This window comes from Globicephala melas, chromosome 20 (assembly GCF_963455315.2).
Source record: "Globicephala melas chromosome 20, mGloMel1.2, whole genome shotgun sequence".
NCBI classification, from domain to species: domain Eukaryota; kingdom Metazoa; phylum Chordata; class Mammalia; order Artiodactyla; family Delphinidae; genus Globicephala; species Globicephala melas.
Genome location: NC_083333.1, coordinates 38,358,919 through 38,377,167, shown reverse-complemented (window position 1 = coordinate 38,377,167; position 18,249 = coordinate 38,358,919). Strand labels below are relative to the sequence as shown.

At 55.2% G+C, this 18,249-nt stretch overlaps 1 protein-coding gene across 2 annotated transcripts; it reads right to left on the bottom strand.

Moving 5' to 3' along the window:
- Positions 1–4,947: 4,947 nt before the first annotated feature.
- On the bottom strand, positions 4,948–16,500 carry KIF18B (kinesin family member 18B). 2 transcript variants are annotated; one of them, XM_060290434.1, is made up of 15 exons: positions 16,188–16,500; positions 15,455–15,612; positions 15,013–15,117; positions 14,695–14,805; positions 14,416–14,613; positions 13,939–14,115; positions 13,244–13,318; positions 12,993–13,093; positions 12,413–12,599; positions 11,923–12,050; positions 8,469–8,674; positions 7,692–8,244; positions 6,661–6,750; positions 6,113–6,189; positions 4,948–5,776 (listed from the first exon to the last, which is right to left on the bottom strand). In XM_060290434.1, exons 1-15 carry the CDS (start codon positions 16,498–16,500, stop codon positions 5,670–5,672), a joined length of 2,586 nt encoding a protein of 861 aa, XP_060146417.1. In that variant the 3' UTR covers positions 4,948–5,669. The 2 variants fall into 2 exon arrangements, with proteins under 2 accessions (XP_060146417.1, XP_060146418.1); XM_060290435.1 differs by having other exon boundaries at positions 12,413–12,563.
- Positions 16,501–18,249: the final 1,749 nt, after the last annotated feature.

Genomic DNA, 18,249 nt, shown 5'->3' with positions numbered 1-18,249 from the left:
ACCCAGGCCCTCTCCCTCCATCTTCAACTCCCATCCAACCTTCAGACCCAGCTCCACACTCAGCCCTTAACTATCTGAAGTTGTCCACACAGCAAAGCAAAGAAATAGATAGACTCAGTCATGGTTGTTTGTCAAACCTTCATTATTTTTTATTATACCTTCATTGTAGAAAAATCAGCAAATACAGATAAGCAAAACAAAATTTAATTAGCTATAATTTTGCCACCTGGAGATATAAACATTACCGGATTTTTTTCTACACATATAAATTCAGTTTTTAAAAGTAGGCTCATGCTGTACAAATTATTTTGTAACTTGCTTTTTTTTACTAGACAATATGTTGTGAACATCTTTCCATATCAGTAAATATTTATCTACATCATCATTTTAACAGTTGCATGGTTTTCCATTACGTGCATTAACGTAACCAAGCCCTGTTGTTGGACAGTTATGTCCCCTCTCCCTCTGTTCTAGGTCACACCGTGATGCACATCTGCCTCAGGCAGACACAGCTCCCGGCCTCCACCTCTACCCGCCTCCTCCCAGCCTGACTCAGGCCCCATTCTCTGTGGCGCCTCCTCTCCTGCTTCCCCAATCTGAGGGCCTCATCATCCAAAGCCTCGGGCCAGTTCCTAGACTGACTTCCGGACTAGACGGCAGAACGCTGCGGGTCCCAAGAAGAGGATGCCTGGACACCCTTCCACACGGCCTTCGGCCAAGCTGCGCCCCACTGCAAGCTGAGTTGGGGACAAGATGACCTCCCACTCCCTGTGCCCATCTTCTACGTCAGAACTTGCCAGGATGCCCTCCTGCCTACAAGACCCAAGTTGATCCCAGGATAGATCAACACGTCACCCGGCCTCAACCTGCACGCAAAGTGCCCAGTGTTTTCCAAACCTGCCAGCCTCTAATTCAAGGGGCCCTTTTGTCCCTTGACTGCTGCCCACTGACTCCGCTTATGCTCCTGCCACTCTCCCAGTGCCTGGCACAGCACGGTGGTCAACAAGAGTGAGTGGGATGGAGAGAACATGGATCTCTGACCAGTCCATCCACTCAGTGACCCATCTCTGAGGAAGGAAACTGGCCACTAGATGGCAGTGCTGAGCTGACCAGGTCCGAGTGGCCGGGTGGACATAGCCCTTTGGAGGCAGGAAGAAAGTTGGTCTCACAGCTCTAGGCAGGCTTTCTAAAACCCAAATGTACATCACTTTGAGGGCTCACTAGAACTGCCTCTGACTGCTGTGGCAGTGCTGTCTAGGGGAGAGAGCAAGGCCATGGCCACTCAATAGCTGTATGATCTTGGATGACTCTGGAACCTTCGCTGAGTCTCCATTTCCCCATCTGTAAAATGAGGTCTAGACATATTTACTTCCAAGGTAGTTGTGAGATAAAAATCAGTGAAAAGCCGGACACAGCAGGTGCTCGACAAATCCTAGCTTCCATTTAATAACACCTACCAGGTGCTTCACCTGTTTCCATGTTAGCGCATCTGTGATGGGGTGGACCTGGGGGGCTGGGAGCTGGGTCTTCCAGGGGAGCGGCCATGTCCTGTTGACTCCATTGGGGTTGGGGCAGGGACAGCATGTGGGCAGGCCCCCCCTGCAAAGGGCAGTTACCTGGCAGTGTGGACAGGATGTGGGGAGGGGGCAGCACCCTTTGCCCCCAGATCACTAGTTGTTTGTGGCTTTGGGTCTCCCAGGAGACATGTGAGAGTTATGTCCCCCTGTTCTGGAGGAGACTCAGAGTACAGGCTGTCTCCCAGCCTGCTTGCTCTCCTCCCTGACTCCCACAGTGGGCTCTGTCGCTCCATCCTTGCCCTTCCCCAGCCCTTGTGGGCTTGAGACCCACAGCTCCATTGGCTTGAGAACCTCTTGGTGTGTCAGCATCTCCCATGGGTGCGAGTCTCTTCTGCACTTTAGCCTGAGGCTTCCCAAGGACAAGACCCCCTGAAGATGGGGTCCTCCCGTTGCTAGACCTATGTTTTCCATCAGACTGGGATGCACCTAAGGGTATGGTCTGTCTCCCCTTTCAGACTCAGGCACCCACAGGACAGGAGCTGCCCTTTCCCCTTGGATGGGAGCCAGCTAATGGGAGAACCCATGGTTCACTGTCAACTGGGAGCTCCCTGAGCGCAGGGGTCTCCCCTTTCTGTTGGAGGACGGTTGGAGGATGGCTGCCTCCAGCCAGGGATGGTTCCTTCTCCGATCCTGAGCCTGTGTCCATCCAGCTCTGTCGGCTAAAAGCGCCCGACTCCTGTGGCTGCAGAAGGGCTCCTGGCTGAACCCCTGGACTCCTTCCCCTTCTCTTCCCCAGCCCCTCAGCCGTTGGAGGCACCAGCTCATTCACCTTCACAGACCCAGGGGCCAGGCTGCTGTGTTGGGGTTAATAAGCTCGGGGCCTTGCTCTACTCCTGCCTCCCCACCCAGCCAGGGGCCGCTCAAGCCTGCTCCCGGCCTCTAACCCTGAGACCAGCTCTTTAATTGCTTTCCTTGGTCTGCTCTGCTCCCTGCTCCCTTCTGTCTCCCTGCCTGACTGTGTCCCTTTGGGAGGGTGAGAGGCGGGGACCAGATGTGTCCCTGGAGGGAGGAGAGGGCTGACCGGCGGCCTGTTATTTCCAATCCAGTGGTCCTTCAAATGGGCAGGAAGAGCCGGGGGTAGGGCTGCGGGTGAGCCCAGGGGAGCTCTGGGGTGAGCTAGAAAACACAGCCATGGTCTCCAGGCTCTTGGGTACGACTCTGGTCCCTTCCTCCACCCACAAACTCCATCCCAAGACTTTCTAGGTCCCTATTCACAAAAGAACTGTGGAGAAGGGGAAGATAGCCAGAAACTAGACTCTGTCTGGGAAGCAGGATCCCCCAAACCTAGCCAAGAGCCAAAGAGACATTCTGGGGGAAACTGGAGGCAGATGAGCAAGGGTCTGGGAGGCAGGATGCCTGAGTTAGCAGCTGCCAGGGAGGAAGGATCCCCATGGGGTGAGGATGTCCCCTGTGGGTGCCAAGCCGATGGCTGGCGGTGGGAGGACCCAGTGGGAAAAGCCCAGTCCCTTCCTCTTGACACATCCTAACACTGACGGAGGTTTGGTTTACTCTCAGGTGACAAGGACTGCATCCTGACTCTGTGTGAAGGGACCATGTCTTGTTCTGTGTCTGCAGCTCCTGACACTGAGCCTGATTCTCTGAACTGGGCAGGAATTTGTGCCCCCGGGGTGGAGCCCAGACCTGAGCTTCGGGGCCTGGAGTGGGTGCATAGAGCCTGGGAAGAGAGGACGTCTAAACTCCCTGAAGTAGAGGGAGGGGCCCTGCGTAGGCCCTCAAGGCGGAAGAGGCAGGCTGAAGCCGGGAGGGGGAACCTAGGGCAGTGGACGGGGGAGACATCTATTGCCGCCTCTGGCGGATGACTCTATGTGAGAACAGTCCAATCTCAGAGCCTCATCGCTGCCCACGGGGGTCAGCTGGGAGCCGGCCGTCAGCTCACTGCCCCCCTCAGCCCCTGCCAGCTCCCTGGACCAGCCAGGCTGCCTCCTTGTGAGCGGCCCATCTCAGCCCAACCTCCCGTGATTGAGGGCAGGAGCCACGTGTGCTTAACTCCACTGGCAGAGTCTTTGTACATTTAATGGGTCACCCGAGAGCACATTCTGCACCACGGAGCCACAAACGTTTGCTGAGCGAATGGTCAGCTGCAGAACATCCTTGTCAAGAGTGACCTCTTCCCCTTGCAAGCTGCCCCCAGCCCTCGTGCAACGGAGCCTGTTGGGCGAAGCTTGCCCTCCTGGCCCTGGTTACCAGCCACCTTGCCCTGTGCCTGCTGCCTCTGCGCTTGCAGGGGTGATGGTGACGATCAAATGAGATAATAGATGTGAGGGCCCCAGGAAATGAGGAACTTATTCAATTTGGATCCAACCAGCATGCGGCGAGGTCTCCTGAGGTCAAAGGCACCACACCAAGCCGTTGGGGGCTACAGATGTGAGGCGGTGACTGCTTCTGGGGGATCATGGTACCCAGGGGAAGGAAACTCATGAAGACTAATTGGAGAGGAGGAAATTCCCGGCACGCGGAAAGAAACGATGTCTGTTCACTTCTAAACAGAAGCAGCTTGGTGTCACGTGTGCAACCAGATCCTGGTCTGAGTCCTGGCGCTGCCACTTGCCGTCTTAACTCCGGGCACATTTTGTTAACCTTTTTGTCTATTTCCTCATTATACCTCATAAGGTCGTGAAGTCGTGTGAGATGCCTGCAGCCGGTAGGAATGCGGCGCTCCCCTCTGTGCTCTCCACTCCTCCAAAAAGGCATGGAAACTGAGCGGGGAGGGCTGCCCCAGGTAGAGGGGGAGGTTGCTCACCCAGAGCAGCAGAGGCCTCACTTGAAATTAGCGACATTGTTTACACACTACTCACAAAGTGCTAAATGCATTTTACGTGTTTGTTTTCAGAAGCAATTTAAACACAGATTCCTGGAATTTTGGTTATGCCATTCGTTCATGCAGCCAGCCACGTCTTCCTGGGGAAAAAGAGGTAGGCTTGGGTTGAACTGTCACAATCCGAATGAGTGGAGAGGAAAGCCACGAATGGGGGTGGAGGGGAGCTTTCGGAGCTGTGGGAGGAAGATTGCAATGGGTTCCAGCAGGTGGAGGCTCAGCCTGGAGCCTTGTAAGACCTGGGGACCACTAAGATGCTCTCTCTGACGACAGGACTCCTGGCAACCCACCACACGCAGGCTGTAGGAGGATGGACCTGGCCTCCAGGGGTGATAGCTTCTTCACCTGCTAAGGAGCAGGGGCCCTTAGCAGAAGGTGGGACTGCGGAGTAAGGGACAGGGCCCACCTGTAAGGCTGAAGGAGGAGGCAGAGGGGGCATGTTTTTTATACTCAGAAGTTTCTTGAAGAGGAGGAAGGGGTTGCTATCCTACCTAGGTGTACAGAGAGAAACACACACCAAGGATGGAGGTGGTTTATTAGTCATTATAATTAAAAAACTATATATGTATATATATATACATATATATATATATATATATATATACATGCAGAACTGAAGGATCAGCAGATATAAACCCAAGTATTAACAGCTCTTACGTCTAGGTGGTAGCATTAATGTTTACACTTCTTCTTACACTGAGTGTGTATCCTGTTTACAATAGGGTAAAAACGATAAACTCTCTTTATTTGGAAATCAAGGCACCACCATCATCTGCATCATCGCCAGGACTGTGGCATGGGGTTGGGGCTCTTACTCCAGGCTGGGGGGATGGGGCTGAAGACGCCTTCCTCTCAAAGCCAGGAAGAGCCAAGCTGGGACTCCCTCATGCCCCCATCCCATGCCCACCCCTCCTCAACTGCACAGCGGGCATCACTGTGCAGAGCCCTGTGTTAGATGGGGGGTGGGCAACAAGGCCCCCAAAAGCCACCTTCCTGCATGGAGGGTGTTATAAACCAGGGGGGAATGATGGCAGCACCCTTTAAAATAGCAACACGTTAAAACTCACAAATGAATAAGTACACGCTGAGAAGCTGAGTGTAACAAGAGATTAATAAAGAGGGTGAGCAGCAGAATGAACGTCTGGGGGAGGACTGTTAGTAAAGGAAGAGGGCGTTGGCATTAATTGCTCCGAGCCGAGGAAGGCAGGTCAGGGCTCCTGGTTTAGGCGGCTCCAGGGACCAACAGGGGCCGGCGGTCAGGACACCTTGGCGGAGCAGCTCCCAGCTGACAGCGCTCTCCCAACCCTCAACAGTTCCTTCTGGCTCCTGTGGTTGCCAGGGGAGTGGAGACTGGAGGGGGGCTCTGCAGGCCAGTTAGATGAGGGGACGCAGGGAGGAAGGAGAAAAGTGAGGCTGTATCCCACCGTTCCCTTCCCCCACCCCATCCCCCATTTCTCTCACCAGGGTCCCTGAGATGCTCGGAAGTACCCCATGCCCTCCTCTCGCCTGTCCCCGCCTACATTTTTTTTTTTGGCGGCTTGCGAGGTCTTACTTCCCTGACCAGGGATGGAACCTGGGCCACCGCAGTGAACGCGCCGAGTCTTAACCACTGGACCGCCAGGGAACTCCCTCCCCTCCTACTTCTTGTCCCCATCTGCCACTCTGACCCAGAGCATCCCTGCCCCCAAATACCAGTCACCTGGGATTGCCAGGGGCCCAGCTGACCTCTTCAAGGTGCTGCTGGGGAGGCGGGCGATGCGACTGTGGCCGCGGGAACTGCGGGAGGGAAGGAAGGAAGAAGGGAGGAAGGTCACGGCCAAGCCTCTGGACTATGGGGGGGGGGCGGTGGGGGTGGGAGGGTAAGAGCTAGACACGGAGCCTTGGGAGTGGGGGGAGGCTGAGCAACAGTAGGAAGCACTTGGCCAAGGCCAGACCTGAGGGTGGGAGAGGCAGCAGAGGGGAGGGGAGCTGAGTGCGGTTTGGGAGGGAAGTAGAGGTGAGGGGGGTGGGTAGTCCACTCCCTGGATTACCCAGTGAACACTGAATGTCCCCCTCGTAGAGAGAGGGTCTGTGGCCTTTACCAAAGGAGGGAGACATCTCTAATATAATCCTGTAATAGCAAGAGCCCAGGGAACCTCAGACAACCAGACGCTGGTCCTGCCAGAGGACCAGCTGTAGTTGGCCCAGGCACCTGCTGCCCTGGTGACAGCTCCTTCTTCTCCTCTGCCCACACCTCCCCAGCCTCACCTCACAACGCGCCTCTTCTTGCGAGCTGAGGTCCCAGGGAAGGAAGTTGCCGGCTTGGGGCCCTTCACGGTGAACAGGGGCCTGGGTCCGCTGGGGAGGGAGGAGGATGAAGGTGGCACATCAGGAGGGAACCAGAGAAGAGTGCCAGCACCTCCCGCTCCGGCACCCGGCGTGCGGGGCAGGGAGGTTAGACAAGGTGACCTCTGCGGTTTCTTCCTCCTAAGAGGTGGACTCCCCTCCCTGCCTCACTCGGTCTGGGCTGACAGCTGAGCGACAGGCCTGCTCTGGGAGAACATCCAGGTGTCAGTTTCTGGCGCGTCCGGGGAACTGGAGTTCAGACAGTTTCACCCTTCTACCTGCCTGGCTCTGAGCTTGTTACTGAGAGGGGGTTTGGGCTGTGGGAGAGGTGGGGGGAGCAGTGGGCAGCCTGCCACCCTCGGCCTCCCAAGTCCAGGTCAGTCTGCTGCTTGTTCGCGGCCTTGGACCGTCCTGAGCTGGTCGCTGCTCCCCCCTCCCTGCCACGCGGGCAGAAGCCGAGGGTGAGAGCATCTTCCCACTGAAAAATGCTGAAGAAAGTTTTCTCAGGATCCCCTTCCCGGTTCCAGATGCTGGGCTGGAGGGTAAAGTCTGGGGTGGAAGTGGTAGAAACAGGTATTTCTCAGTGGGATACAGAACTCAGACCAGGCCCAGGTTATGCCAAGGAACAGAGTGGGCCGGGCACCCCGTGTTAGTTCCTCCTCCCCGCTGACCCTCCCCATAGGCGGCGCCTGTGAGCTGCTCAGGGGCATGTGACAAACCAGCACAGAGCTGGCGGCTTTGAAGTATAGATGGACAAGGCAGGGCCTGGAGAGGAGCGACGCCTCCAAAGAGACGGCGCGTTCTGCTCTCCTGGGCCTGGATGCTGGTCAGACCAAAGGGAAGGAGATGCAGTGTCCCAATTCCAAGAGCGTGCTGTCTTCCGTTCCCCTGGGCAGCACCTCTGTCCCTTGTGGCCCCTGACCCCCTGCTGGGAGGCCAGAAGGGAGACCCACCTGGGGATGAAGGGCTGATCCAGCCTGTTCAGCTCCCGGGGGACACTGTCCCAGCCAATGCATTCGTGGAAGCCCAGCTTTGAGGGGGTCTCCTCAGAGAGATCAAAGGTGGCGTTGAGGTCCCGTGCAGGCAGGGCCAGAGGGGTAGAGCAGTTCTGCAGAGTGGAAGGGCCCAGGGGCACCCGGCTTTTGATGACTGTGGCTGGGCAGAAGTTGGGGGAATGGCGGGGGGAGGAGGCCCGTCCCCCCGTGGGGGTGATGGGCCCACACGGAAGCCGAGCCTCAGGCGGGGTCCCCCTCCTCGGGCAGGGCAGGAGGGACTGGCGCCGGCGCTTGGTCCCGGGCTTCGGGTCTGGGGGGCTGTCTGGCTCCAAGGGGCTCGGTCTCCTCCTTTTCTTCTCTGTGGGCCGCTGGGATGCCTGAGCTGAGGTGCGGTCAGGCCCGGGTGGGACGCCGAGAGCGTGTATGAGGCCATTCAGTTGCTTTGCCATGGTCCGGGTCACAGGGCCGGAGTATCCTGGAGACTCTGGGCAGAGAGGAGGGTGCTGAGGGGAGATCAGGGATTGGCCAGAAGGAAGAATGTGTAGAATTGGGGAAGAGAGACACCGGACAGGCAGGAGCCCCTGACTCCTCGGGTCTGCGTGACCCCTGGGGCCTCTCTGTGCAGAAGTCCATGATCCTAGGGGTCCAGTCTCTGACCGAACTATAACCCTGCACCTGGGGCCCCAGCCACCCCTTGGCACCAGAAGACAGAGGCCGAGCAGGGCTGAGACTCACTTGACTCTGAACGTAGCTCCTGAGCCAGAGGTGGCCCCCTGGCCGGGTCAGGCTCCGCGGTGGCCTCTGCTCCAGGCTCAGTGTTTTCCTCTTGTACCAGCTGCTGCAGCATCTCGAATTCTGCGATCATGTCAGGGGTCAGGAGGTTGGCTGCTTGGAGCAGGGAATACTGGCGCTGGGCCAGGCACAACACCCTCAGAGCCAACCTGGAACAGAGAGAAGGGGATCCCCACTCCACCTCAGACCTGCCTGGAGGACCCAGCCCCAGGGCTCCAGGTGTGGTGAGCAGCACACGTGCACTGGCCCTCCCGGACTGCCTGGCTGGCCTCATCACCCTTCCAGCCGTGCTGAAGACCAGGGCTGGCGGAGATGACCCCGGTAATGGTGGGCGGCTTCACTCACTAAACGTGTCCCCTGACAAAGACAGTACTTGGGAAGTAGGGAAAGGGCACTAAGTGGCCTTGGACTCGGAAGGTCTGAGTTTCCTCTGAGCTCTGCCACCTACAAGTGCTGTGATCTTAAGTCCATTTCCCAGAGGGGCGATGGGAGGTAGCAGAGAAGAGCCAGGCTCAAGTCAGACTAACAGCTCAAAACCCGGCTCCAACACATCCCAGCTGCGTGACCTCGGATCACCTCCTACCCTCAGTGTCCGCATCCCTAAAATGAGGTCAACACACGCAGCCATCTCACAGGGTTGCTGGGGAGATGAAATAGGCAGATTGCGGAATCCTAGTTCCCTGACCAGGGATTGAACCCGGGCCCTCAGTAATGAAAGCACAGAGTCCCAACCACTGGATCGCCAGGGAATTCCCCAAATGGGTTATCTTAGATATAAAGTGTTTAAAGAGTACTTGGCACATACCCAGCACTATAAGGTTAGTTAACTGTTGTTTTCTCTAATAGTAATAATAATAATGCCATCTACCTTGTTAGGTTAATGAGATTAAATAAGATAGGCCATGTTGATCTTGGCTCCGAGGAGACCCTCAAAAATGCATTCAGTCTGCTCTTTCTATTCAGTGATTGGGATGCTGAAAGAGTATGTGTGTATTAACACATACTTCACATGCACTGAGGGGCTATTTAAAGAAAATTACGAAGGACTCCCCTTGTGGCGCAGTGGTTAAGAATCTGCCTGCCAATGCAGGGGACACGGGTTCGAGCCCTGGTCTGGGAAGATCCCACATGCCGCAGAGCAACTAAGCCCATGCGCCACAACTACTGAGCCTGTGCTCTAGAGCCCGCGAGCCACAACTATTGAGTCCGCGTGCCACAACTACTGAAGCCCGCGCGCCTAGAGCCCGTGCTCCGCAACAAGAGAAGCCACCGCAATGAGAAGCCTGCGCACCGCAATGAAGAGTAGCCCTCGGGCTTCCCTGGTGGCGCAGTGGTTAAGAGTCCACCTGCCGATGCAGGGGACACGGGTTCGTGACCCAGTCCGGGAAGATCCCACATGCCACGGAGCGGCTAGGCCCGTGAGCCATGGCCGTTGAGCCTGCGCGTCTGGAGCCTGTGCTCCGCAACGGGAGAGGCCACAGCAGTGAGAGGCCCGCGTACCACAAAAAAAAAAAAAAAAAAAAAAGAGTAGCCCCCGCCCGCCGCAACTAGAGAAAGCCCGCGCGCAGCAACGAAGACCCAATGCAGCCAAAAATAAACAAATAAATAAATTTATTTTTTAAAATATATATGTAAAAAATAAAATAAAGGAAATTACGAGGGTAATGTAATTATTGATGTTGTAAATTTAGATTCTAAGAAAGCAAATTTTCCTTCTGTGAGGCACACCCACGATTAAAGGATAAACAGTTATCTCGGTGGGGATTATTCATGGCCAGTCATTTATCCCTGGGTAGCATTTACCTGCCTGGACATCTCTGAGCCCCCTGCTCTGTCCTCAGTGTGTGCTCAGGGAACCCAAACTCATTTTATAAAGCAGCCTCAAGGCCTTTTTGAAAGAAGGCAGGATATAAATTAAAAAGGACACAGCAGAAACTCATTCTATATCTGCCTGAGCCACACATTATATGAAAATTAGAGAGAGAAAAGTGGGAGTCTGGGGAGAAAGCCACTGGCCTGGATGTCAGATGACCCAGGTCTGGCCCCGTCCCTCTTGCCGTGTAGCCCCCGTCAGTCTATATCATGGGTTTTCAATTCAGGTTTCAAGAAACCCATCAGAGAACATTTTTAATAGAACAGCTCTGCTTTATCCATTCTACATATTAGACCTCAGCATAAGATTTCATTTGAAGACAGGGCTTTGCCGCTAAAAAAAAATTCCGAAAAACCACTGAACTGGAAAATCTAAGATCTACTCAGTGCCCTGGTGGTCTAAGATTCTAAACTCTAAGGCCAAAGCAAAATTATTTTCGATGATCTGGTTGTTAGGTTGTTTTCAAGCATGGAGAAGATCTAGAATGTTCTGCAGCCCCTGACACTTGGGGTCTTCCATCACAGTTTATTAGTATCTATTATTAACTCTAAGAAGTAAGGAAAATGAGGACCATGATGCCCAAATCGCAGCCAAGGTTGAAGCAACTTGTCAGAAACCACAAAATCAGAGGCAGAGCAGAAATGAGAACCCTAGTGTCCTAGCAACGCAGGACTCCAGGCAGAGAGACCCTGAGTCATCAGTGGGAGTCCATGGTTGTTCCCTGGGGGCCAAGGGGACATCCCGCCAGTACATCCCTGCCACTCCAGGGCCCCGGGGAGTCGGCAGCAGGAGACAGATAATGAGCCGCTGATTATTCAGGCTGCAGCAGTTTTTGCTGAGTCGGGAACAGGCACTCCCCAACAAGAAATAAAATTAAACAGGCCCTTCTGTCCGGAAGCTTTAAATACACTGCTTAGCGTGAAGCGTGCTGGGGAGGGAGGTGTAGGGTTGGCAGCAGCAAAGCTAAGTGGCAGGGGATTTATGTTCTGGGGGCCAAGGAAGAAAATACTAGCTGCACCTCTCTATTAAGCACGGAAAGAATGGTCCAAAAGCCATTTCTCTTTGGGTTTGTATTTACTTCAGAGGAGAGGAGCAGCAGTCAATCTGTTGATGAAGACACACGACGAACACCTGACTCAGGAAAGCTGTCCCTTGCTCAGCTGCTGGCAGCTGGCTCCTTGCTGAGCACAGGCAGCTTGGCCTTCAGACTGGAGAGCAAAGCACTAGCCCAGGCAGCCCTGCCCTAGCTCGGTGTTTGCCAGCTGTCTGGATGGAATTCGGTGTTTTGCTTCCCTCCTGTTGGGCTGCCAGCTACACGGAGTAATAAATAGAGAGGATGCTACATAAACAGAGTAGGTGATAATATCTAATTGTTGACAGCAGGTAAGGGACAATGTTGATGAGAAAAGACTTGCCTCTTTAACTAGAGCAGAAACAGAGCTTTTGTGATGTACTTAGCGCCAGCTCCCACCCCAGGAGGCCTGGAACCCATCGCCTCCCGCCTTGGAGCAAGAAGATACCTACTGCTTAGAACGGTCGCTGCCCAGGTTCTGTGGTGGGAGGTGGTCCGCGACTGGCTTGGGCTGCAGGGTCAGGTCAGGGGAGCCGGGCAATGGGTGTCTGAGGTTCTGTGCTGGCACCTGGATTGGAACCTAGAGAGGAAGGGAGTCACAGGTCGAGGGCCCAGGACGGCCTCCCTCGCTTTACGTGAGCAGCTCCTACAACCCGTCCCTCCTCCAAGATTGGGAGTGACAGCTCCTGGAACGACCAGGTCCTGGTAGCGGCATTTTCTCTCCCGGTCCCCGTGCTCCTTCCCTGCTCCCCTTCTGTTAACACTCAGCCTCCCCATTTCCAGACACACAGGATCTGACAGACTAGTTCTTCCTGCGCAGGATCTGAAAGCCTCCTAATGACTGAGGTGTAAGACATCCAGGTAGAGAAGCTGGGACTGAAGGGACCCTGTGAGTTGGGGGTGGGGCATTTCTTTCAATATTCCACCAGCTCCAAGTCTTACCTCCTCAGCCGGACCTTCGTCCTTGTCCTCTGGGAGCTGCTCCCTTTCTGAAGAGTTCCCTTCCACGACCTTCTCCACCTGGGCCTCTGTCCCCAGGCTCTCCTCTTGAAGGACCGCCGACCCTGGGCGTAGCTCTGGGGTGCAGGGCTGGCTGGGGAGGCGGGATGGCGAGGGGCAGCTGGGAAGGCTAAGGCGGAAAGGAGAGGTTTGAAAGGGGGGAAGCGGGGGCAGCTGGGAAAATCAGGGAGGCGGCAGGGTCTCTGTGGCTCCAGGTCCATAAGGGGTGGATGCCTGGGTAATAATAGGGCAGTAGCTGAGCGTGGGAGAAGGAGTCAGGGATTTTCTAGTTTAGGAAACAATGACACCCGCCCCTTAAATGCACCTTCTTTTGAAGAGTAGATGCTGCTTATATAGGCTGGGGTGTGATTTACTCCTTTGACATAGACCATTCTAGGTGACAGTCAGTGTGCCGGGCAGTGAGTAGGAACCCCTAACCCCAGGTGCCAGAACAGAAGCGAGGAGTCCTAGCCCTGCAGAAGCTGGAGAAAGGATGGGGGCAGGTAGGGGTGGCAGAACTCACGGTTGATGTGGAGGGTCCGCTATGGGGGGCTGCGAGGAGTCCTGCTGTGGGGCCTGCGCTCCTGCCTCGTACACTCGGAGCTTCTCCCTCAGGGCGGCCACCTGGAATGAAGCAGCCCAGCCCCTCAGAGCGCCGGGTGAGCACAGGAGGCAGGGGGCAGGCAGAGCGCCCTGGCCGCGCGCCGGCGGTCCCGTCCTGCCCCCGAGCCGGGCGCCCTGCCTCCCGGCCAAGCTCCCGGGGCGGCTCCTCACCTCAGCCTGGAGCTGCTGGCAGATGCTGGCGTACTGGCTGATGTGACAGTCCAGGCTGATCACGTTGCTCTTCAGCTGAGATGGGGGCACAGGGGAGGGATCTGTTTGTTCATTCAAAGCAGCTTTCGGCAACCACTTCCGGCGGCCAGACGCTGCGCTAGGCACACCTCACTCACATTCCCGAGAGGCACCCTCACGACTGAGGGAACAGGGAGGCCAGTGGCTCTCCTAGCACAGCAAGAGGAGAGCTTGCCTTTGAACCCGAGACCCCGGCTCCCTGACCGATATGCTCTCTGCAGGCCAGGGGCTCTGCCGCAGCGGCTCCTGGAGCACCGGGGCTCCCTGGAGGAGGCGGGGGAAACCGGGCAACTCTGCTTTTATCTGTGTTATATGTTGTTTTGCCAAAAATATGGGCCTGCTGCTAAAAACAAGGCTGACAAAGATCACTGGCTGATACTCGGCCACTCCCTTCCGTTGCCTCCCTCTTGAGAAGACTGCCTCAATCGTCCCAGCGCTGTGATATTTTAAGGACGAGGACCCCTTTAAGCACTTCTTCCCTCGGCCTTGCGGGAACGCTTGCTCCAGGTACCAGAGGAGGCCAGTGGGTCCTGTCCCCTCCTCCTCCCAGCCTGGGGGCTCCCCCGACACCCCTACACCCCCACTCCAGGGTGGTGGCCCTCCCAGCTGGCACGCACCGAGAGTTTGATCTCCTTGGCCCGGTCGGCATACTTGAGGGTGTTGTAAGTGTCCTCGTAGGCCAGGCTGGAGGGGCTGATGGCAGCGATCATCACCGTGCGGCAGTTGCCCCCGATGGAGTCCTTGAGCAGGCGGGTCAGCTTGCTGTCCCGGTAGGGCACGTGAGACTTGCGGCCCTGGGGACAGTGGGTGGGCGTGGAGCGAGTGTCTAGACTACACAGACCCAGGCTAGACTCGGTAGCCTTTGCTTTTTGTTTGTTTGTTTGTTTTGTTGACCCCGCTGCTGGGCTTACAGGACCTTAGTTCTCTGACCAGGGACTGAACCCGGGCCGCTGGAGTGAAAGCACCGAGTCCTAACCACTGGACCACCAGGAAATTTAGACTTGATAGGTTTCGGCCCAGGGCTGGAGGGAGGGAGCCTTGGCTTGGGCACTGGGTCGCTGTCTGGGGAGGAGCCTGGCCCCGTGCAGCTTTACCTTTGCGTCGGCCAGGGCGTTGAGGACGTTGATGAGGGCCAGCAGGGAGCGGTTGATGTTGGCTCCCTCCCGCAGCCGCTCCCCCTTGGCGTGGGTGCTGGACGCCCGCTCCGAGCCAGCCAGGTCAATCAGGCTCATCTTGGCCACCCGAAGGGCCTGCGTCAGACCTGGGATCCGGTCCTGCTGCTTCACGAAGATCTGGGGGCAGATGGCAGGGGTGAGGGGCCACTGGGCACCAGGAGCTCCAGCTTCAGGCCCTGGCCTGTGACCCCTCCTCACCTGGAAGATGGCATGGGAGCGGGAGGACGTAGCATTGACGTCAGTGGGGTGCTGCGTGCGGTTACGGTTCCCCCTGGTCAGCATCCCCAGCAGCTGCTCAGCTGAGGTCGGCTACAGATGAGATGTGCAGGAAGGGGGCTGTGGTCTCCCCAGTGGGGACTTTTCCCCCAACAGAAGGGCTGCTCTTCAGGACCCATGTTACCCCCTTGCTATCACCACCACTGCCCCAACAGGATCCAGGACATCCCCAAACTACCCGGGGAGGGGATCCCGGAGGACCAGTGGGGCTGCTCGTCCCACCTGAGCCCAGCCCCTTACCTGGTGGAAGGAAAGCCCTTGCACCACCACCCCCTTGTCGGGGTCCTCACGGATGGCAAGGGGCCCCTTGGGCTCCAGAAGGTCGTGGATCTGCTCATTGTACACCTGAGGAGAAAGGAAGCCAGGGAGAGACCCGAGGGAGAGGCTGGTCAGGAAGCCTCTCCCCTAGGCGCTGGGGAGAGCTGAGTTGCTGGGTCAGGGAAGCATGATGAGACACGCCGTGGTGAGTGGCACTCTGCTGGATGATGTCACGTTATGAGTAGGACAGGCGGGGTCAGTTCACACGCAGTCTCTCTTGGAGCTGCGTCCACCCTCTGGGCCCCCGTCTGCCCACTCCCTACCACCCTCTCCCCCCTCCTGCTTACTCCACCCCACTCCCTCTTTAGGTGGTTGTGAGAATGAGAGATGGGGCCGCCCAGTCCTGGGGTGCAAACAGCCCTACCTCCTGGTAGCTGATGAGCACCTCGAGTCTCTTCTCCTCCCGGCAGGCCTCGAGCCTTCTGTACAGTTCCATGGTGGTCAGGTACATGATGCCAGGGTCCCCCTCTCTTCCCAGCATGGTGTGTGTCTTCCCGGCCCCAGTGGCCCCATAGGCAAACACTACAGAAGACAGAGTAGGGAGTAGGGTGGCGGCAGGGCCAGATCCACCTTCTCCAGGGGCTCCCCCAGTGCATTTCCATCCGGTCAGCCCTTCCCTTCTCCCCGAGCCCCTTTCCTTCCTTCCACATGCGCGGTTCCACTGCTCCCTCCCACCCACCCACATCCCCTACGTTCACAGCTGTTGAGTTCTCCGTGTCCATTCCTGGTGCCCCTGTAGGCTTGTGGATTTGAGGGCAAAGGGGTCTCCACTATGAGTAGGAGCTTATCCCTTCCTCAGGGAAGCCTTCTCCAGCCTGGGTAGCTTCCTCTGTGGAAGGCCCACAATTCTTTCCCTCATATCACTTCTCTTGGTTTTTAACCACACACTTGTGGGTGTGATTCTGTGATGTGTTTTCTCCCAGTTCTAGACTGTAAGCCTCACGCATACAGGAACGCTGTCTGCCTGATCTGCTATTGTATCCCGTGGCCCAGTGGAGTGGTCCCCACACAGGAGAAGAATGAATGGGGGGCCCACAGAGAACGCACGGCCAGAGCCCTCCTCAACCAGTGCCCAGCAGAGGGGGAGACGGGCTCACCTGAGCAGTTGTAGCCCTGGAGGAAGCTGTCCAGGATGCTGTGGGTGGTGTGATGGAACACGTCCTGTTGGGTGGCCGCCTCACCAAAGACCCGGTCAAAGACAAACGTCAGGTCTTTGCCCTTCTTCCTGGGGCCATCATGGACGCTGCCCCATTTCAGGCCAAGGAAGCCCCCATCAGGCTCCTCAGGGTCAAACACCAGCACCCGCTCATCCACCACCTGAACCACAGGCCGCCGCTGACTCTCCAACTCCCTCGGGGTGGGGGGCCGCACCCGCACCACGACCCGCACCATGCTGTTTTCCACCGCCATCACCATGGCAACACCTGGGCAGAGACATGATGGAGATGAGGACCAATCTGACCCAGGCCTGACCAGGTGCCCTCAGCCTAGCACTCAGGGCCTTCTCCCACCTCCTCCTCAGCAGCTCAGCTCCATTTTATACCTCAAGAGAACACTGATGCCAGCACCGATTATTGACAGATATCTTTCTCATCTGAAAGACCGTCTTTGTCATATCCAATGACTGTATATCTTTCAGAGGCCTATTCTGGGCTTTCTATTATGTTCCACTAATCTGTCCATTCCTGTGCCAGCACCACACTGTTTCCACTCCATTCCTTTACAGTTGCTTCTTGTCTAGCAAGGCAAGACACCCCTCCCAACCCCAGCTTTCTTTCTCATGATTCTCTTGGCTATGTTCAGTCATTTATTCTATTCGACTTTAAGAACATTTTATCAATTCCATCCCCATCCCAGAACCACCCCCCCAAAAAAAAACTCTATTGGGATTACAATCGGAATTATATTAAATTTACATATTTATTTTATATGAAATGTTTTCATACAAGAATATGGCTATTACCTTTCTATTTGTTCATGTATTTTTTATATCTTCAGATAGTTTCTATAATTGTCCTTTTAATACAATTCTTAAGTACTTTATTGCTCTTATGAATGGAACACCTTCCCTATTTCCAGGTGCTAATATGGAGAAACATGATTGATTAAAAAAAAATTATTTATTTGGTTGCGTTGGGTCTTAGTTGTGGCAGGCGGGCTCCTTACTTGGCTCCTTAGTTGTGGTATGCAAACTCTTAGTTACGGCACCCATGTGGGATCTAGTTCCCGGACCAGGGATCAAATCCGGGCCCCCTGCATTGGGAACGTGGAGTCTTAACCACTGCGCCACCAGGGAAGTCCTGAAACATGATTGATTTTTATATATTTGCCTTATACCCACCATCCTCAAACTCTCTTATTATTATTATTATTATTATTATTTGGCTGTGCCACGAGGTTTGTGGGATCTTAGTTCCCTGACCAGGGATTGAACATGGGCCCTCAGCAGTGAAAGTGTGTAGTCCTAACCACTGGACCACCAAGGAATTCCCTCAAACTCTCTTATTGACTTTAAGTGCTTCTTATTAGAGCTCATTGAGTTTTCTGAGTATACAATTATGTATCAGAAAATAATTTTTTTAACTTTTTCTTCTCCATACTTACACTAAATATTTCATATGTTGTCTACTGTATTCCCTAGAACTTCCAAAACAATGTTGAATGATAATAGGCATCCCTGTATTGTTTTTTTTTTTAAATAAATTTATTTATTTTTGGCTGTGTTGGGTCTTTGTTGCTGCGCGTGGGCTTTCTCTAGTTGTAGAGAGCGTGGGGCTACCCTTTGCTGTGGTGCGTGGGCTTCTCACTGTCGTGGCTTCTCTTGCTGTGGAGCACGGGCTCTAGGCACGTGGGCTCAGTAGTTGTACCTCACGGGCTTAGTTGCTCCGCGGCATGTGGGATCTTCCAGGACCAGGGCTCGAACCTGTCTCCCCTGCATCGGCAGGTGGAGTCTTAACCACTGGGCCACCAGGGAAGTCCCCCCCCATTAATTTAAATGCCACATTTAACATAACTAAATTCTCATATAAACATGAACTTGTTTTCTGACTCTCCATTCTGATCTACTGAAATGTCTATTCCTTTTCCCGTAACTCGTAATTATTGTGGTTCTATAATATATCACCTTATTGTTCTTTTTCTTGGCTATTCTTGGGCATC

Coding starts and splice junctions, on each gene's coding strand:
- KIF18B (XM_060290434.1), bottom strand. CDS start 16,500: ATGGCGGTGGAAAACAGCATGGTGCGGGTCGTGGTGCGGGTGCGGCCC. Junction 15,118..15,454: donor TGCTCATCAGCTACCAGGAG/GTAGGGCTGTTT, acceptor CTTTCTCCTCAG/GTGTACAATGAGCAGATCCA. Junction 6,190..6,660: donor AAGAAGAGGCGCGTTGTGAG/GTGAGGCTGGGG, acceptor TCCCTCCCGCAG/TTCCCGCGGCCACAGTCGCA.